This window comes from Lontra canadensis, unplaced genomic scaffold, assembly GCF_010015895.1.
Source record: "Lontra canadensis isolate GAN:19392208 unplaced genomic scaffold, GSC_riverotter_1.0 scaffold7, whole genome shotgun sequence".
In the NCBI taxonomy this organism is placed as follows: domain Eukaryota; kingdom Metazoa; phylum Chordata; class Mammalia; order Carnivora; family Mustelidae; genus Lontra; species Lontra canadensis.
In genome coordinates, this window is record NW_022631001.1 from 23733634 (window position 1) to 23754776 (window position 21143).

General features: G+C 53.8%; 1 protein-coding gene across 2 annotated transcripts in view; it reads right to left on the reverse strand.

Moving 5' to 3' along the window:
* SLCO2B1 (solute carrier organic anion transporter family member 2B1) overlaps window positions 1-9701 on the reverse strand; it is a 44618-nt gene extending 34917 nt beyond the window's left edge. The window contains exon 1 of one of the 2 annotated variants that reach the window (XM_032853053.1): window positions 9357-9701. In XM_032853053.1, the coding sequence (XP_032708944.1) occupies window positions 9357-9372 (16 nt within the window). In that variant the 5' untranslated portion in view covers window positions 9373-9701. Of the gene's footprint in view, window positions 1-5348; window positions 5386-9356 lie in introns of those variants that run through there. The other variant, XM_032853054.1, reaches the window with a different exon arrangement.
* Window positions 9702-21143: the final 11442 nt, after the last annotated feature.

Sequence of the window (21143 nt, forward strand, 5' to 3'; positions counted from 1 at the left end):
GGCTCTGGGCCTTGGAGTTTTCATTATCTCTATGCATCTGATGAGCACACTGAGGCTCTGAGGTAACTAGCTCTGCTGGTTAACGTTGGTGAAGGGACTCAAGCCCAGCTGTTAACCTCAACATGACTCCATGCTCCTTGTACAGGTTTGACAAGGGGAAGAAACACAGTGCTCTTCTCCACCATGGTCCAACCAAACCTAACTGGGCTAGCTGAAAGCTGGTAGCACCCACCCACCAAGGAGCCAGGCCAACCAGGTGATGAGGCTGGAGTGGAGTCTGTGAGGGCAGAAGTCACTGACCAGGAGGCCCGGCTCTGAAAGAAGTCCAGGATGTAGAGAAGGGAAGGGGACAGAAGATCAGCAGACCGACCTAGAATCTTCCATCTTCCCGTGGGCTAGTCCTTAGCTTGAGCCTTCAAATGAAGGAGGGAAGCCGTGGCCCCTGGGATCAGTCTGTGCACTGGGCAGTCAGTTGGTCACTGAATGGGGTTGGTCAGGCCGGTAGCCAGGTCTCTTCAAGCTCTTCTGGTGGACCGAGGCCTCCAAGAAGGCTGGCAACAGTGTGACTCTCTAAGTAAGGGCAAAGCTCCCTTCAGAAGGAGCGTCCCGAGTCCAGTAAAGTATGTTCTCCTTGTGTGACATCTCCAAGGGCTTTCCCATCCTGTGAAGATTTTCTCAGGGGTCACCCTGACAGGAGACAGGGTTGCTGTGGGGGTGAACCTGGACTGGGCCTGGGGGTGGCCTTGTGGGAATGAGGGGAAAGACAGGGAGCCAGGCCCCACAGAAAAAAGCCCAATTGCTTCTCTCCCAGGTTAGGGGCTCCAGGTAGGCCAGGTGGTTCCCAGGGCTGGAGCCCACTTCCTCGGAGAGGGCAGGCAGGGAGTCTGGGGGCCTGTCAGTTGGTGACATGGCCGGCTATTCACACAGGCCCAATCAAGTCCCTCAGCTGCTCAGTCATGAGTCTGGCGGTCTCTCAGGAAACTTGTCTGTTCAGGCAAACTGAGCTAGCTAGCTAGTCAGTCAGACAGTCATCCTGAACGTCTGTCAGCCGGAGGCCTTCAGTCCACTCAGAGACCCCAAAAGTCTGTCTAGCGACCCCCTCCCTGGGCAGGAATCAGCATTCTTCACACCAGTTGAATCCAGGGTGATGAGGACCAAGGTTTCAGAGAGCAGCCTGACAGGGAAGGATAGATTTCTCTGCCTGCTTTTTGCTGGAAAGGCTCAAAGTCCTACAGCCTCCACCTGAGGGCAGTTACCCTTCCCTCTTCTCATAACATTCAAGCACCTCTCAGACCCCAGGGCCCAACGGAACCCATTCCCTTCCACGTGCACCTGGGCCCCCCAAGTTAACACTTCCTTCTGACAGCACCAAATTCCCTCCCTAGATTATCTCTCCCTGTCACCCAAGTCCCAACTTACCACAAGGAGGACCCGAGACCCCTTCCCCCCATGCACACTCCCAGCTCCAGAGACAATTGCCCAGGTTTGAATCCCCACCAGCTGCAATCCTGCTCTGTGGCTTGAGACCAGGGACCCCTTTGCTTCCTCATCTGCAAGGCACGGACTGTAATCCCGACATCCCAGGACAGAGAGCGCCCACGGAGAACCAGATCCTTCCACCCCATCTTTGGCCTGGACACTGAGAACCTGAAACCACTCCTTAAGATCCGCATGAACTTGGCCTGGCAATTCCACTGTCTTCATTCGCACTTTTTCTTCTGACGCTTCCCAGACTGATCGCCTTAAACAAATCCCTCCCCACAAAATCCTTACCTTGTTGTTTCCACCAACAAACTGTTGAATCATGATTCTTACCCAACCCCAGTCAAGCCTCCCTCCTGTCCTTCCCTCCCCACCCTAAAGGACGAGCCTTAAAACGAACTTCTAATCCTCAGCAATTATTGACCTTACTTCCCCACTCCCAATCATCGCCAAAGCTTTGAGAAGTGGTCTTATCCCTGCTCACAGTAAATAGACATTGTCTTCCTAACAGGTTCTGTCAGTAATGTGTGGGGAGGCAGCCCAAACACAATGAGTAGCAGCTGTGTGGTAAATGTTTATTCCCCATCAGGCAGCCAGGCTTTCTGTCAGCTGTCTGTCCTGGCACAAGTGCCCCACTGGTTTCCATACTTGCTTTGCGACTGTAAGGACCACTTCTGGAACTCGAGAATCCAGAGAAAGTTCAACCCCGGAGGGCTGAGAAGGTGGGAGGCTAGGAGACCCAGCTCTCTGGCTCAGCCTAAGCCCCTACAGGAAGTGTCTTGGAGGAGTTTGTCCTGGGGGCTTGTGTGAGGAGCTCCCACAGACCGAGCAGCACTATGTGCTGGGCTGGGCTGGGCTGGGCTGGGCTGGGCTGGGTTGGGCTGAGCTCACTCATCAACCCTCCTAGCACCGCTTAGAGGTAGCTGCTGTGATTCCAGGGAACAGAGGAAGAAACCAAGACAGAGAGGGGAAGCAACGTACCCCAGGGTCCTGGGGCTGGTAAATGGCAAAACCTGGACTGGAAGTCAGATCTGCCTGACTCTTGGGCCCCCAAAAGCAACCACAAGAAGGTTGGCTGCAAAGAAGGCCTTAGAACAAATGACACTTAATCCCCATGTAGCCATTTCTTATTCTAGCCTGGCTTCCCTTCTGTCCTTTGTCAAAGGTGGTTTTATGGCAAGAGCCTGCCCTTCTACTAGCTTCTTGAGAGAGTCAGCCATTCGCTGGTAAGTTAACACCCTCTTCTAATGCCTCAGAGAGTGCTGTCAGGGCAAGGCTGGAGAGACAAATGAGGCAGGAAGACATGTGGGGACCTGAGTCCAATACTCCAGGGGACCTGAGCATGGTGGGAATTCAGAACTCATAACCAAGGCCCAGTTTTGAACTTTCAGAAGGGACCTGCTGAGAAATGCCAAGAGAGCCTGTGAGGGTTCTCACATCCTGAGAACCAAGGAGGGACAAGACAAGGTCACTTTCTCTCCAGAACATTCCAGCCTGTCTCCAGCAGAGAGGGCAAAATGGAAGATCACAGAGATGCTGTATGGCCTTGGGCCAGCAATTAGACTTCTTTGAGCCTCAGCCTTGAGAATACTAAGCCTTGCATCTCAACCCTGTGGGAGGGTCACACAGGATAATGTCTTTTGTCAATATCAGGAAATCCCGCAAGTGGCAGTTTCATCAGCCTTTGCTCCAAACTCACCAGGAAATCTATTTCCAGGTGTGGCCACCAGGCCCCAGAAAAAAAACGATACTCCTTCCTGTGGGAGACTCAGCCCCGGCCTCACTCAGTCACCTCCTGCTGATCCCTGAAGCAACACAGACCGCTCTAGAGCCCTCCCTCAGCCATTTCTAGTCCTCTCCCAACCCCCACCCCATCCACCAGCTGCATTCCAAGGTCCCTTTTTTTTTCTTCTAATAACTTCCCTGTACGAGAGAATGAAAGGCCTCTCCCCCACACCCTTTGCCAAGGCCATCACAAGAACTAGGAGGGATAGAATATAAGGCAGAGGTTACAATGGAGAGGCCCCGGTCAGTGGCCCCATGGGCAGTTATATGGCCTGCACAGCCCAAAGTGAATGGTGCCTTCTGGAGTTGGAGTTGTACAGTGCGTGGAAGCCCTACCTGGTGGTGCATCTGGCTTCTAGATGTTTGGGGGGGGGGGGGCTTGCGCAATGCTTGCTGAGTGTTTTGAAGTTAGTGGCCAGCAATTAAAAACAGGAAATTTCACATAAAACTCCAGATTTTTGCTTTTTCCTGAAAGATGAGCAGATCTGGCAATCCTGGGCCCACATTCTCATACAGCAGCACCCAGCTGCCCAAGATGCTGGGCCTACACGTGGCAAGTTGCCCCATTGGAGTCTCTCTGTGGGGGGTGGAGGGGGTTTGCCTGCCTGGTGTGTTTTCAGGGACCCTCTTCATCAGCCGGTGACTCCACGGCCACACTGGGCTGGGGAGTCCCCTGGATAGGAAGCCAGGGCTGGGTTAAGTAAGCCTTTGAGGGGCGAATAAACAGGGCCAGAGAGGACCTTGACTTGCCCAGGGGCTTTACATGAACTGGTCTCTGCTGCTTCTAGAAGTAACATTGAGGATTCATTCCGCACATCCTGACAGCTCTCTGAGGCAGGCTGCTTGGGACACAGAGGCCAGCAGCCCCCATCCTTGCCCTCAGGATGCTCCCAGTGTCCGGGAGTGGGAGTGGTGGGGAGGGGAAGCAGACATCTAACACAGAAGCCCAGTGACCTGAGCTCACTGATGTAACACAAGGAATTTCAAGACTATAAAAACACAGCAGAGGCCCTAGCCTAGATTGCAAGGTTCTAGAAGGCTTCCTAAAGGAAGAAACATCAGAGAAAAGGGCAGCCAGATCAAAGTATAAAAAGTGCTCAGGGAACGAATGGTCTGGCAAGGCTGGAGCACTAGGGCCACGGTAGGGGTGCGGTGGGGGGTACTGGGGCTGGAGCGGTTGGAGGAGCCAGTCTACAATGAGCCTGAATGCCAGGTTGAAGGGCTGGGCTTTGTTCTGAGCCCAGGGATGAGGTCTGATTTGACCACCTGGACAGACCTCTGTGCCTGTGGTGGTGGGGAGAGTGGAAGAGTCAAGCAATGGGCAGGAGCCAGGGAGAAGGCAGGGGTGGGGTCCAGAGTGGCGAGGGACCATGGGTCCTGGGTTAGGCAGTGGCTGTGGGAAAGGAGAGTGATGAACTGAGGTATCACAGTGGGGAGGTAGGACTTGGTGGAAGATCAGCTGTGGGGAGTGAAGGAAGCCGAGGAGTCGTGGGGGCAGGGGTATAGCCGAGAGAGGTGCAGCTCTGCCTATGCGCGTGCCATGGTTGAGGGCTGGGACTGCAAAGGTGTGGTGAGTTCAGCCTTGACCATGAATGAGTTTGGGGTGGCAGGGCTGGGGTGGGGTGTGCGCACCAAGGGAGAGATATTTAGGAGGCTGTGGGCTCTAGGAGAGCCCAGGAGAGGATACGGGCTAGAGCCAGATCTCCAGCTGTCTGGAGACAAGAGCAGAAAGAAGGTAACAGAAGCCACAAGTGGGCAGGCAACTTGCCCAGCGAGAGTGAGATGCCTCTGCCATGTGTACTGTCTGAAGAAAACAGAGCAAAAAGAGGAACCTACCTGGGAACCATGTTCAGGTGCCAAGGTCGGGGGAGGGGACAGTGTCACAGAGGTGCCAAGATGTTTTTGGAAAAACTACCAGCTTCCAGCACAGATACACCCAGAGCCCGAGCCTGGGAAGGGAAATATTCCCAGCAGCAGATATTGGGTAATCCGCCCCTCATAACAAATGACAGATACTTCTTCAGAGGTGCTGGAGTAGAAGGAAGCCTACGTGGCCAACACCTTCCTTGAGCCCTTCTTACCTCTGAGATTGCTCTGTATGCCCTCAGCTTGCAGTTTCCCTCACTGTTTACGTCCCTTGATGAAGCAGTGAGCTCCTCAGGGCAGCACCTGTCCCATCCTGTGTCCTGATGGACCATGTCCCTGCTGAAATCCTCTGGATTAAAAGACTTTGGATTCAAATATTTGCTTTGCCCCATTGGAGCTCTGTGACCTTGGGTAGCGTCGTTAGCCTGTGTCAGTTTCAGTTTCTCTGGGAGCGAGGGAAGAGAGCCCATCTCATGGAGGGTTTGTAGGATTGCAGGAAAATGTCATGCTGGGTGCACTGCCATCCTCAACAGCAGTTGCCCCCTCTGCACCACATGAAAACAGACATCTCAGCCTCAAAAGGTCAAGGCCCCTGGGAACCGCACCTGTCTCATCTACCCACCCCTAGCAAACAGTATTCTCGGGCTCCATCGATGCTTGCCCTTCCCCAAATTCATCCTATGCTTTTCACCCCTCTGCCTTTGCACACGCTGCACCCTTGGCCTGGATTGTCCTTCCTCCCCAGCAAAGCATTTCTCATCTTGCAAGGCCTGGTCCAGGTTAAGTTGAACCAAGCTAAGCTGAGGGAGAAGACAGGACTGGAGCATGGGAATGTGGGAGGAGGGGTCCAGGTTGGGGCTGGGGAGGAGTGGGAGCCCTGGAGGCACAAAGGGCTTGGCTGTCATCTTTGGGAAATTCCTCCTCCCAGGGCTTTGGGTGGTCTGTTGGGATGACAATAGCATGCTTGAGGTCCAGCTTTTATAGGCCTCCCAGCTGTTGCTTCTTGAGGGAGATAGTGCAGGGTGGGGGAGGAGGCCAAGCACTTTCTGGTGGTTTCCAAGCTGGGTCAGGCACCCTGTGCTGGGACTTTCTGTTCCCAGTTCCAGCCCTGGCTATCGCATCTAGACCTAAGATGACCTTAAAAATAGTGAGGAGGGCCTTGGGGGAAGGGTGAGCCCAGAGCCCACAGGGAATTCAGGTCAGTCTCCTTCTGCCTAGAACACGGAGCCTGAGGCTCAGAGAGTGGCCATTGGCTTTGGCCATGCCACCTCCCCTGATCATGAGCCCCAGCTCCTCTCTCTGTGCTTACGTTTACTCCCTGGGGCCCTATTATAGCCAACCTCACTCCATATCACGAGGCTCCAGTCCTCTTTACAAACAGGTTGGAGGGAAGGAAGGAATGTCATGGGGGGAGGCATGGAGTGGAGGGAGGACAGCTTAGACACTGAGACTTTCCCAAATCCTTGCATTTGCCAAGCCTGTGCTGAGATCTGGGGCCCCAAGAATGGATCAAATCTGGCCCCACCTCTAGGGAGCTCCGGGTCTGGTGAGGCGGCCATTGTTCTCCATCCTTTCCAGCATGAAGGCTTGGGGCTCTGGGCTGCAACCCCTGAGGGATGGCAGGGACCAAACTTCTTTACTTTTTCCTGACCCCCAGTGCAGCTGAAGTTCAAGCTGACATGCTGGAGATAGCCAAGCCCCCTTAACACCGATGGGGAGCTCCGACCCTTCCTCTACAGAGGGCTTTGCTGCACTGCTCCTTCCAGAGACAGAAGACTGAGCATCTCAGGAAGAGACCAGATGACCACCTCGGCCCTCCATCCACCACACAGAGAAAGTGAGTCCCAGGAAGGGACAAATGCAGACGGGGACAAATGCAAACAAATGCCTGGCCCCTGACTGTAGGGTCCAGGCAAGCTTCCCATCTGGTTCACAGCTGCCTGAGCTCTGGCCTAAGAGGCAAGGCCTAACCTGGGAGGAAATAACTACCCCCCAACCCTGCCCACTCCCTAGTTACTAGCACCCAGAGAATAGTTTGCTTTGTCTAGAAGCAGTGGAGAAGTGCCCGAGTGGGTGGAGTCTCCCTAGTGTGGGGTCTGCGGAAGAGAGAAGGGAGTCCTGAGGGCAATGACAGAGAGAGGAAAGAGCTTTGGCATCAGGACGACCTGGGTTCTGGCCCCCATTCTGCTGCTCCCTTGCTGGGTGACCTGGGGTGAGTCACTTGCCCTCTCTGAGCATCTGTTTCCTCAACTATTAAACAGGGTGAGAGTATGTCACTGAGTTCTCATAAAGCCAGTGATGTGGAGCTCAAATTTTAACCCAGGGCTGCTAGTTCTCTCCTTTGTGTGATGTATCTGCACCAGATCAATGCACTTTGAACCCAAGACAGCTAAAAAGCAACAGAAACAATATGAGGAACAAGAAAGAATCATCCTTGAAGAAGAGAAGTCAAGCAGCATACGTGAGACAGGTTACTTCTAGCTGGAGAATCAGTCTGGAAGGCTTCCTGGAGGAGGTGATGTTTGGAGAAGTTGGCAAATGGCAAATTTCACCAGAATCGGTAAAGAAACGAGGGCAGATACCTCCCTGGTAGAGAGGTAAAAGCTGTGAGCAAAGAGACAGAGGTAGCAAAGAGGCTTTTCTGAAATCACAAAAGGAATGGCCTTGGGAGATCCTTTTCTCCAACTCCTCCCCCACAGACAGGGAAATCTGCCTGTGGCCTAAGGGCACGTGGTGAGTTGGTGGAAGGCCTGGGCTGAGAGCCAGATCTGACCCTGATTCCTCTCTCTGCTGCCTGCCCCTGGCTAGGACCGCTGACCCCTCTCCCTCACATCAGCTGGCCCCTGCTCTTTTCCCAGGCTCCAGGCTCTGTGCCCTGCCCCACCTGCATTCCCACAACCCTCAGATGTCCTCAGACCAGGAAGAGCTTGGGGGAAGCCAGGCCTCAGCTCAGGGTGGGGCCTGAAGCAAAGCCAGAGGCGGCTCCTGGTGGCCCAGCAGGCAGATGCTGGGATTGGCCTTCTGCTGTATGTGCCAGAGGTGGGGACGGCTGGAGAACAGTCAAGACCTGAGCCCTGCAGGAGTCCAAATAACGGTGGGGCGAGGGGGTCAAGTACGATACAGCCAAAGTCACTAGTTTCTTCCCATACCTGTAGGGTCACCCACCCTCCCCTCCTGCAGCCAGCCAAGGCTGATGTGGAATTAAGGCTGTCAATGGCCCATCTCCAAACCAGCCCGCCCAAGTCTGACCTCATTGTCATCTCTCTGGCGAGGTCCCCAAAGGAAACATCCACCCCGCCCTTCCTGCCACGCCAGGGTACCCAGGCTGCATCAGCCTGCCCACGAAGCCCTCCGTGTCGCCCGCACAAGCCAGGGAACAGGTTCACTCCTGCCTGAGTGGGCGTGAGGTTAACACAGCCGCGGAGGACAGACAGCTGGAAGGAGGCCGGAGGTGATCACTGCAGGGCACCCTGACTGAAGACCCTTTGTTTTCTTCCCACCTCCCTCCTCTGTCCAAGAAATGCTCAGCGGGGGACCCCATTCCCAGAACCGCCGCCCTCTCCACGTGGCGCGTGTCACACTCCAGGCTGGGCTCTGCAAGTCTCCCTCTGAATCCCTTTCTCTTCTGTGCTGAGCTTTCGGCTTCTTTGTGGCGGGTCTGCCTGTCTCTCTTCTCTCTGTCTCTGTCTGCTTCTCTTCATTTCTCCATCTCTTCTGCAGCCTTCTCTCTGGGGCGGACCTCCTTCCCTGTCCCTGCACACTCCTGCAGACACCTGTCGGCCTTTGTCTTCTCTGGCCCACCCTTTGTCTGACTGCGTATCTCTGGACTTGTTCTGTCTCTGACTCCACTTGCAACCGTATCTTTCTCTGCCTTGTCTGTCTTTATCTCTGCCTGCTTCAGAGAGAAAGCAGGGCTCCGCGAGGGGCTCTCCAGTGGCCTGAATTTCCATTGTCCTCCCAGTGTCTCTGTCATGGAAGGTAGGTTGGGTTCCCCGCCTCCCACTGAGTAAATAGGATCCCTTCCTGCTCCTTCCATCAGTCACTCATTCATTTAACACACTTTCTCTAGGTCTGGCCTTATGGCTGGCTCTGTGTGGGGAACTGTGAGGCCCCCCCACCACTCCATCCCAGTGGGCTCCCTAGCCTCCTCACCCTCCAACACTGGGAACATGGCCCGCAGCCTCCCTCCCAATGCCCCTTCCTTAATTTCATCCAAGACTTACCTATCCTGGGTCCCATGATTTTTGGGGTGCAGTGAGTTCCAACCCCTATTTCAAGGTCAAAAGTGGGGCTGAGCAGGAGAGAGAGTGAGACCTTATCAGGGGCCCCTGGAGATAGCCGCCGTGAGCCACAGAAGGGAGGCAGTAATGTAGAGACTCTGGCACGTGGCCGGTGCTTCTCGGGCCACACTGGACAGCAGCCGCCTCTTCTGAGATGGATAGGAATTCCCGTAAAACTTGACTCCACTCTCCCAGTGCCTGCCTCATCCAGTTACTTGTTCCTTCTGTCTGCCTCTCTCTGAATTCCTCTGATTTTCGGCTGGGACAGCCCAGGGCCAGAGTGGTGCAGGAGGCTGGGTTTCATTTCCACCCAGCCCCGCTGCTGGGAGGAGGCTCCTGTGGTCTCCTCCCCTTCAAGCCTCTGTCCACGTTCCCCTGAATATTTTCTCTTCCTCTGTCAGCAGTAAAGAGGTAGCAGGCAGAGGGAATGTGGACGGTCCCCAAGCCCTGGTCTCATTTCAGTCCCGATTCTCCAGTCTCCTCTTGCACTCCCATTCTCAATCTGTCCCCCACCAAGCTCTTGTCCCCCATTTCAGAAATTCTGTCACCCTCCATGAGCCCCATAGAGAGCCCCTGCCCCTCCAGGGTCCCCCTTCCCAGAATCCCTGGCCCCCTCTCACTAAACCCCATCTCCTCTCTGAGCTCCGAGGATCCAGAGCAAGGAGTAAGTCCATTCACCAGGATTCACAATGGCCAGCCTGGCTCGAGGGACTTCTGGCAACAGTTCTATAAAGTGGAGCTCCATCTCAGCAGAAGGGGTTGGTGAGCAGGAAGGCAAATCTGAAATTTCAAGAGTTTTCTGGACTGAAGGCTGAGGATGGAGGCCTTAGAGCCAGACAGACCTTGGTCTCATTTCAGCTGGCTCCGTGGTCTCAGACAAGTTTCTGCATCTCTGAGAATCATTTCCCTCATCCATAAAGAAGGGAGAGCTGGCCCCTCACTTGCAAGGCTGCTGGGCAAGTTCAGCGAGCAAGGAAAAAGCCAAGCCTGAAGGCCTGGACCTCAGAGAAGGAAGCCACAGAGGCAGGGCTCAGATCAGGACAGCAAGAGGAAACACACTGACAAGTTCGCCTTTTCCAGCTGGTTCAGCACTCTCACACTGGAGGCCCCCTGGGTCCTCCCATCAGCCCTGTGGGCCATGTATTTATTCCTCCATTTTACAGATGAGGCACTGAGTCTCAGTAACTGCTCCGAGATCACCCAGTCAGTAGAAGGTGGGGCCATGAGGTTCAAGAACCTCCTATGCTGGACCCAGGCCTTTTCCTCCATCCAGGCTGCATTTTCCGAAGGAGACCTCCAGGTTTCCTGAAATCCAAGATACAGAAGTGAACTTGACCCAGTTCCAGGAATAGGGTCTTTGCATGAAATAGGGATGTGGATTTCAAACCCAGCTTTCAGGGTGCAGTGATAAAAGAAATATACATGGACCCCGCTTGGCTCCTGGGGGCCGTATGAGGGAGCAAGTGGGAAGCAGGGAGTCTTTGAAATAATCAGTGTGCATCCTGGCACATAGTAGCGCCCAATAGATACACGTTGCCTGGCTGTCTTTGAGAAACCAGAAATGTGAATGCGTGACCCCCATTCTAGGGAAGGTCAATAATTGGCTCAGACTGATATAAAGACCAGGTCCTGCTCCTGCTCGAGAAAACCAAGAGGTGGCCCCTTCAGACTTCAAATTGCAGGTGCCTGGTTAAGAAGGAGAAGGTCCCTTGAGGCTTTCTGGAAGTTCAGTTGCCTCCATCTTGGTTTCAGAGGCTGAAAATGTTCTATACATGGATTGGTCTGGGTACCTGCTGCGCCCAGCTTGGCTGGCTAAGTTCATCTCATCAATCTTTGAGTGAAACAGTGCACAATGCCCCACGAGGCGTGGAACATACAATAACCTCAGGCATGAGCGCTCTTCCTTTACCAGCTGTTGGCAAAGCCCCTCATGGCTTGCAGAGTTTCTGAGACCCTGTGATGTGTGCACAGTCTTTCGTCTCATGCAGAGCCTGATGCTGTCCGTAAAACCTTGGGCTGTTTGCAGAACCCAGGCCCTTCCCTTCTTTAAGTTAACCCATGGAGGGCATTTGCGCACCCAGAAAAATAGGACACTCTTCATTTTATAGAACTATCTGAATTGGGGTGTAACAGAATAGTGCCAAGCCCCAGACTGGAGAACTTAATTCTGGTCCCAGCTCTGTCACTAACCAGCTATGGGACTGCAACAAGTCCTTTCTCCTCTCTGAGTCTCAGTCTCCTCATCTGTTAAATGGAGATCATGACGTCAAACCGCCCACCTTCAGGACCGTCATGAGTGTCACTGTGAGAATGTCCAGAAGATGGGGAGGCAGGGGTGGGAAGGGGAAGAGTAGCCAGAGGCTCCTTCCTGAAAAAGTCTCCGAACTGCCGTCTCAGCACCTTTGCTCCCACTTCCCTTCAGCCTGGCAGCCAAGGAGCGGATGTCTATAAATGAGACCTTGGCTGAGCAGACAAGTGAGGAGCTTGGTCAGAGTTTCAGCCTTCCCCACCCCCCAGACGCTGCCTGGGGTCAGAACCCAAGCTACACAGACATGCTCCCATGCATGGCTCATTTGATCTGCTCACAGAGGGCTGTGTCATACTTTTTTCACCCATGTGGACCCTGACACTCAGAGAGAGAGCCCATGTGACTTGCCCAGAGCCACAAGTCAAATAAACAGCAGGGGCCGGGATCTGCGCCAAGGACAGCAAAGCTGGACGCATGGTACCTAGGAGGTCTGAGCAGGAAGGAACCTGGAGCACGTTTAATTCAATCCTCCCCTTTTCCCAACTGGGAGACTGAGGCCTAGCGAAACAACAACGACAGCACTGACTCTCCTTAGGCTTCAGTTTCTCTCTCTGGTGGATGAGAAACAGACCCCAGCCTGCCAAGGCTTTAGGACCTCATCCCTCTTTGTTGACACCACTCTTGGATCAAGACACAGGAAATTTCCCAAGCATGTGAGGAGAAGCACAGGCCTGCAGGAAGGTGGGTACACAGCCTGGCCCTCAGCCTGGCCCACCTTGGCTGAGCACGGCCTCTCTCTTCTCCAGCCCACCCAGCCTTGCATAGCCTGTGCTGTGCTCTTTCTTACTCTCCCCCTGGAGGTTCCTCCTTGGGAAGCCCTTTTGCCCCAACGGGTCCAACAGCATCCACCTCCCACCAGGTTCCCCCTCCAGGCTGCAGAGAATAGGTACTCTGCTAGAAATTCTACATCCCTCCCTCAAAGTGGCAGCCCAGGCCCCAAAAAGCATGAGCAGGGGCATCAGACGGGTCAATTTTGACCCAGTAAGAAAATCACTGAGACTTGATCTTCTCATCTAGTAAATTCAGGATAACAGGATCCCTCCAGGCAAAGCCACAACAAACCCCAAACATCTCCCCTGCCCTATCTTCAACTTGGTATGTGCATAGCTTCCCTCTCTCAGGAGATTGTAATCTCTTCCAAGGCCTAGCTGGGTGACCTGGGGCTAGTCACTTGCCCTCTCTGATCTTCACTGTCCTTGTCTGTGAAATACCATCTCAATGCTGTCATACGGCTCAGATGAGCTAATGGATGGATTAGTGCTTGCTAAGTTCTTAGAGCTGAGCAGACACGAGCCATTATTAATAGGGTGACGATGGTAATCGAGTGACTTATAATTCTGCAAGCAGAGGATGAGGAGGAAGTAAATTGTGGCAGGTACGTGCCAGGTCAGTCTGACCTGACAACTCTTGGGAATAAATCACCAAGAAGGCCCCCTGAGGTGGGAGGGAGCTCAAGGGGAAAAAAGGAATCTGTAAGCTAGCTGGGTGAGCCTTGTTAGCAGTTGTCTTACTACGGACACTGCGGGGCTATGCCCTCTCCCAGGGTCCAGACTGGGTGCTGGCTGGCCCGTGGCTCCCAGCCCTGGCTCTGCCACCAACACGCTGACATTGGTCAAATCCCATTTCCTGCCCGGTCCTCAGTGTGCTTATAAAAAAGTGGTCGGGGATAAAAGGAAGGGTCAGTGTCATTCTGCTCCACCCCAGTCTTTGGGGAAGAACCCTGTGAGCTAATGGATGTACCACTGCTTTTGTAAAGTGCCAGGTGTGGGACATGAAGGATGATGGTTATTAATAATTTGGATCGTGGGAGAGAAAACAGGGGTTGGGGGGTTGGGGGGGATGCAGCAAAGGCTGGGAGAGGAGAGGGAGCTCACACCAGCAAGGGCTCCAACTCTCAGAAGACTTTGCAACACTGCCCCCTAGGGGCCAGAGAGGAGGTCTGTGCCGGGGCTTTTCCTCCCAGACTCTTGCAGTCAGGGAAAGGGGACAGAGGCCCACTGTCCAAGGAGGCTGAAGCAGACAGGCCAGGGGGAGCCCAGGGAGAGCAGTCACAGGCGGCCCCTGACTCTGCACACTTGCCTATGTGCTCCACAAGTCTTTCAAGCTGGCCCAGTTCTTTCCATCCTGCCATCCCCGCCTTGGTCCAGACCACCAGCCGCCCTCGCCTGGGGCCTGCCCCAGCCTCCCCACCACCTCCAGTCCCCAGTGCCCTCAGGAGCAAGTGCCTCTGTCCCTCAGATCAGTATCTCCGCTTGCAAATGAGACAAAATAGCAGATGGTCAAGGACAACGCTTTGGGGCTGGACTGCTGGGTGGGACTCCTGGCTTTTCCAGTTGGTAGCTATGTTACTTCTCCGCTTGTTTGTAAGTATTTAAATAGACATAGCATACAATTTACCCTCTTAACCATTGTCCGTGTGCCATCCAGGGGCATTTAGGGCATCCCCCTGTTTGTGCAACCACGACCCCGTCTCCACAGCTGTTCCGCCTTCCCAAACACAAACTCCATAACCATGTGCTCCTTAATTCTTTTTTTTTTTTAATTTTATTTATTTGACAGACAGAGATCACAAGTAGGCACAGAGGCAGGCAGAGAGAGAGGGGGAAGCAGGTTCCCTGCTGAGCAGAGAGCCCAATGTGGGGCTTAATCCCAGGACCCTGGGATCATAACCCAAGCCAAAGGCAGAGGCTTTAACCCACTGAGCCACCCAGGTGCCCCCATGTGCTCCTTAATTCTTGATGCCTCTGTGTTCTCATCTGTAGGATGGGGCTCATAAGCGGCTGTCCTCACACAGTGCCTGGTGGGTGGGTAACAGCTGCTCCATCGATGTTACTAGGATTTTCTTCTCTTGAGGAAAGCGCTCTGGAGGGCACATGAGGAGCACGGCTCGTGCAAGCTACAGAAATCCGAGGGCCCGTTCCTCCCTGGGCTTCATTTCTGGGACTTGGGCAGAGTTTATGACAGCTGCTGGGGAAGCATACCGCATGCTTCATCTAGGAAGATGAGTCACTTCCTCCCTGATGGGCTTGCGAGCCTGCAGATGGGGAAGGCAGGAAGCCGAACGCACAGGCAGCTGATCTCAGCCCGGCAGGCCCTCCGCAGATGCCCTGGTGAGAATTACTGGGGTAAAGCGCATTCTGTGTGGCGTTAGGGCCCAGTCTAGGACCACGGCAGGACACAAAATTGGCCTTGGCTCTAACGCCCTTGGGAGAGGCTGGAACGGCTGACTGCTTCCATCAGTGCCATTTATCTGGAGCCTTGTCAGTTTACATTTTGTTTGGTTCTCTCCTTCTCACGTTCCAGCCAAACACACCTACCCCCACACTCTGCACACACTCCTCCTAGCTTCGCTCGCTCCAACTGTTCTGGCACTCATGCCTAAAACACCTTCATTATCAAAGTGTCGCTGCCCTTATTTAAAGGCCTGCCCTTTTTTGTCTTCTGGGTGAAACACAGATGCGTCTTCCTGGGGGAGGGGAGAGACCAGGCCTGAGCTGTTCCAGATGGAACAGACCTGGTCTCTGGCCAGGGCAGGGGTGGATCTTTCCAGCAAAACTGAGCCCAGGTCCATAGAATTCGAGGGACTTTAGTTTGCAGACTCCTGTCTCTTGAGTTGGAAACATCCAACCATCTTCCAGAAATAGCCACAAGGGAAGGCAGTTCGTCGTAAGCAAACCAGTCCAGTCTTCGCAGTCACTTAGGTCTGAGCTCTGCCAACAACAAGCTGTGTGACATTGGACAGCCACTTCATTCTTCGTCTTTTATTTTTGAAAGATTTATTTATTTTAGAAAGAGAGAGAGAGTGAGAGAGCAGGGGGGAGGAGCAGAGGGAGAGGGACAGAGAGTCCCAAACAGACTACGCTCTAAGCACAGAGCCTGACACGGGGCTCGATCTCATAACCCTGAGATCATGACCTGAGCTGAAACCAAGAGTCGGAGGCTTAACTGACCACATCACCCAGGCGCCCCATCCACTTCATTCTTTCAAGCCACAGTTTTGTCAACCATAAAACTGATACAATAAACATGACTGGCATTCATGAATCACATGTCCAACATTGTTCTAAGTTCTTTATTTGTGCAAGGACTCAGTTAGTGTTCCCAACTACCCATTAGAGCTCCCAGTTTACAGATGGGGAAGCTGAGGCCCAGAGATGTAAGGAGACTCGCCCAAGGTTACACAGCTGTTAAGAAGCAGAACCAGGATTTAACCTAAGAGTCTGGCTCTAGAACTTGTACCCAGAATCGTGGCATTTAACTGTCTCAGAAAACTAGTTTGAGGACTCAGTCATCTGTCCATCAGTCCCTAAACCATGGGCTTGAATAGAGTTAAGTACGGAGCTCAGCGCTTTTGACAGGGGTCCAGGCCTGTTCTACCGATCACCATCTGAATGACCTTGGATGTGTCACTTTCCTCCTCAAATCTCAGGTTTCCATCCCACAACAGAAAGGGCTTGAGCCCCAGTCGGTGATTCCTCGATTCTGCTCCAGCCCAGGCTCCCTCCTGATGTCCACCTGTTCTTGGGGGCCCCCCAGGCACCTCTGGCTCAGCAAGAACTCATTGCTGGCCTGGAGACCCTCTTAGGCCCTTCCTAGGACCCTGCTGAGCCCCAGTCTCACTGGAGTCAAGTCCATCCCTGACCCACCCTCCTCCTTCCCAACAGCCCATGGCAGCTCCCTGTCCTTCACATTCCTGTCTCCTCCTCCCTGTTCCCCTTAGCTCAGAATCCGTTCCTCCTTCTTCCAGACTCTTGCAGTCCCTTTATTCTTCTGTGACTCCAGATTCCCTGTTCTAATTCATCTCCTCCGTTCTCCCAGAGTCATCTTTCCAAACTCCAATCTCATGGCACCCAGCCTTGCTCCTCAGAGCAAAGTTAATTTTTTAGCTAAAAATTGATGTTTGTCATCATATCCCTACGATCTACCTTACCAGCCTCTCCGCCTGCCCTGGTCCTCTGCCCAGAGCGTACCCAACACACTCATGTCTTGGTACCCGTACACACATGGTGTCTCCCTGCTCAAATGCCCTTCCACCGTTTGTCACAGGATTAGCGCTCACCCTGCAAGGACCACTGCCAACCCCCACCCCACCCCCTGCCCTGGTCAAGTGTTTCCTGACTCTTCCAGGAAGAAAATGGAAAAGGTCAGGATTACATCCTAGTTCTCCATGTGACGTTGGTCAGTGAGCGTTGAACAGGCTGGCCGTACCCTCTGGGAACTTTCCATCAGCCGGTTCCTCTGCGTCCAGCCTTCCAGGGTGAAAAACCTCAGAGGAGAGGACATCCAGGGGTGGTCTTTCTGTGGCTGAGGGGGGGACAGCTCTAGAAAACTCCTTGATAAACCCTCACATTTTGCAAAGTACTCTCACCTAGAGTCTCTCACTAAACCACTGCAGCCACTGTTGCTGGTGCTGTTACCCCCCATTCATGCAGGGGAGACAGAAGCAGAGGGAAGGGAAGTCCTTTGCCCAAGTGCAGCCGGTGGTTGGAGGAGCTAGGATTTGAACCCGTTTGCATTTGACCCCCAAAGCTGATGCACCACCGCCTCCTGGTGGCGGGAAGGATGGTGACAGTGATGAGAAGGTTGGAGGCCCCAACCCTGGACCCTGATTCTGGACTCACCGCCCTGAGTGGACTCACTGCCCACAGCTGGGAAGGCAGCCTAGGTTCTCCTTGAATGTATTTATAATTTCCCTTTCCTCCTTGGCACTTTCCGTTTCCAGCCTCTCGAGTCTGCCGGAGCATCGCGCCGGTGAGGGTGAGGAGCTGTAGGGGCGAGACAGGGAGACAGAGCATCACCAACTTTCCAGGGCGGAGCGGGACAGCTACCGGCCTCTGCAAGGGTGGGAACTTCAGAGGGGGAGGGTTGTTTTCTCTTCAGAGCTCAAAAAGTTCCTGAGATGCACGGGCCCCTCCTGGAGACACGTCTGGACCTCCCCACTTCATAAGGAGGGAGACGCCTGGCCTGTGAGTGTTCCAGGCCTCCCCGTGGCCTCAGGACAGAGGGACAGGGCTTGGGCAGTCTGGGTGGAGAATGCTTCTGACCTCAGCTGGCACCCTTCACCTCTTCTCAACCTGCACCGCATGAGCACAGAGCTCGTACTCAAGAGCCACTCGCTCAATGGACAAATCCCCATTGTACGGAAGAGGGAACTCAGGCTCAGGAAGCTGAATGCCAGGCTTGAAGCCAACCGGTCTGGCGCCGAGATCTGAGCCTGCCCTGCTATATGCGCTCCAGGTCCCACTGGGTGGAGAAAACAACTCCCAAAAAATCCACATCTCCGCGGAATTCGCCCACCATTCTGGTCTGAAATGAGACTTGCCCTCCCCTCCCCCGCCCCACCACACCACCAAATCTGCAAACCTGCTTTTACACCCCTCCTTGTTGTACCTCCCTCCCCTACCTGACTCACCATGGACTCAGAAGCTCCTCTTCTTTTCTGTCAACCTCCTTCCTCTGGTCCCTCTCTGGGGCTTATTTCCACCAACGAATGCTGGGAATTCTGCTCAGGCATCTCCAGTTTAAAAATACAACAAAATTCTCCCTGACCCCAACCACACACCTCTCTTCACAGCCAAGCATCTTGAAAATGCTGTCTACACCCCTCTCCATTTGCTCAGCCCCCAGTCTCCCACACCTGCTGTTCCTCTGGACCTGTTCACCCCAGCATCACCAGTGACCTCTTCCTTGCTGGGCCCCTGGACACTCTCCACTTCTCAACCTTTGGTCCCCTCGGCGGGTCACTGCTGCTGGCCTTGCGTGCTCTTTGATATCATCATGGCTGCATTCTCTCTGGGCATTTTTTCCCTTGGCATCTTTTGCAGACCCTTCTTGTTCTGCCCCCATGGAGGCTGGTTTTCTCCAAGGTTCTGTCCTTTTCATGCCACACTCTCTCCCTAGCTCCATAAAAACAAAGTCTCCCACCTCCACCCCAAGTCTTGGCAACTCAGCTCTCTCTCAAGGGCTCCAGACTTAAACCCTCAAATATCTGCTGGACATCCCCACTTGGATGTCCCACTGGCTCCTCAGATACAACATGTCCAAAATGGAGCTCCTTATCTTCCTCCGAAAATGTCTTTCCACATGCACTGCCCACCACCCACCTCCATCTATCTGCCTTGTCCCCCAAGCCGGGATGCTTGGACTCCTCCAGATGCAGTTATCACATTTTTGGCCAGTGTGCACCCTTGAAGATTTCTCCGATCCTGGGTAGTAAAAAGGTGTGGGCCTTGGAAATGTTAGAATTCTAACAGTGGCTTCTTGTGGGCCCAGAGGAGGGACCAAAGCATGCTTAGTGACAACTTTTCTGAGCTTCATCAACTATGCAGCAAGGGCAATGAAAACCACCGCTCAGACGAGCTGAGACGAAGCAGGTGACCACCGGGGCACATCATTAGCACATGTAAGCCCTCAGGAAAGACAGCGGTTTCCATTGTCGGGAATATGGTTATTTCTCCCTATTCGTCTTTTCCCTACCCAATCCCCCACTGGCCTCCCTGCCTCTAGCCTCTCCCATGAGAATCTGCTCTCCACGTGGCAGTGGGGGTGATCTTTCTGGAACAGGCAGCCAACTCTAAGTCCCCTGTCTGAAGGCCGGCCTTGGCTCTCCCATGTCTCGTGCTGAGATCTTGTTCTGTGGTCTGAAATTCAAGCTCCTTCTCTCTCTGGCCCCTGCCAACCTCTGTATCTTCCCTTTTTGAAACTCCCAGTCTCTCCCTCTGTTCTGCATCACAAATACACCTCCAACTGCCAGTTGAACATACCTTCTGCTTTTTCAGCCCTTCCTGACCCTGTCCCTGCCTTATTGGCCTGGAGGGCTCTCCTCATCTGCTTATAATTCACAGTCAGCCCACAAGATGTCTTCCATGATGCAAGCCTGCTTTGTTCCCTCCTCCGAGCCCTTCAGCTCTCTAGTAGTACACATCACACTGGCTATGACTGCCGGCCAGTGTTGACACTGGCTCTCCCCACTAGACTATGTGATTCATTGTGAGCGGGCAGCCAACACACAGCCAGCTTCACTCAATAGGGAATGAATTGTCAGCCTTGGTTCTCCTAATTTTAAAAATGAGCAGCATAGGCAGCCAGGCCTGGTTAATTCAGAAGAAAGCAAGAATGCGGGGGGCTAGAGGAAGATAAATCACAGAGGGCTTCCTGGAGGAGGTTGGACTGAGTTATAAGGTGTCTAGCATAAAAGAGTAAGCGTGAGGAGGAAAGGACAGGTGAGTGTGAGTGAATGAAGATCTGGCAAACTGAGTGGCTCCCTGCTCTGTCACACTTGTTCCTCTAGCTTCAAAACACTCAAAGCCCTACCCCCATCCCCTGGCCGATAGCAGAGGATAGACTTCACACTTATACAGAGAATTTTCACAGACTTTTCCCTCTATGTGTGGTCTCAGAGGCTAGCCTGAGAAAACGTGAGACCTCAGATCTGTCCTGGCCCTTGGCTTGCCATGAGATAGGCAACTCCTTCTGCCTCCGAGCCCCTGTTTCCTCATCTGTCACCCGGGGCTCCCAGTTGTTTCTCCATGGCTGGGAAAACATGCACAGACCACAGAGTTCTGAGCCCCAGTGAGGACTGTTCCTCTTCCTGTTCCTTATCAGCAAAACCCAGTGGTAGCTGTTAATCAGCCACCTGGGAGTCCCCAGAAAAACATTACTCAGGGCCTCAGTAGAATGGGATCTCAAGGGGGAGAGCCCCAGACGGCTAGTCATGGGCAGCCCTGGAGGTTTCATGGGACCAGGCTCAGCCCCAACCTGGTTCTCCCCTTGGAGGCAGCGCTGGCCTGGGGAGAGGAGGGAGCAGCTGAAGTGGCCTGTGTTGCAGGTGAGCTGGGCCACCCTGCAGAGGTCTTGGGCACAAAGGCAGTGCCCGGAGCTGGTCAGAGCCCAAGGAAGGACAAGGTTCTGGGAAGGCAGGCTTTAGGGGGGCAAGAAGGTAGAGACTCTCACCCCTATGAGAAGGGCTCTAAGAGAAGGGAGATAGGCTAAAATGTTTCTGCCCCAATTTATAGCATCCTGGGCAGGCTGGTTCTGCCTGTAATTTGCTGTGTGATTTTAGCCAGGTCATAGCCCCACTCTGGGCCTCTCCTTTGCTATCAGCAACAGAAGGCCTTCATAAAGTCAAGTGTTGTCTGATTCTGCAGGAATGCTGGAGAGGATTCCCTGAGATTGTGGGGACAGCCACGCTCCAGTGTCTCTCTGTGGAATCACCGAGAAGCAAGATGGGTCCCACTGAGAAGCTGGTTTTCTAGGAGAGGGCTCAGAGCCAATCTCCAGCCCCAAGGAACCCACAGACCAATGAGGGAGACGTGGATGACAACTCCCAGAATGATCTGGGCCTCCAGACGGGGAAGCTGCGGTGCCTCCCTGAAGGTGGTCCCTTTCGGGGGCCTGGGCAAGGAGCCAGGAATGTGGCTGCT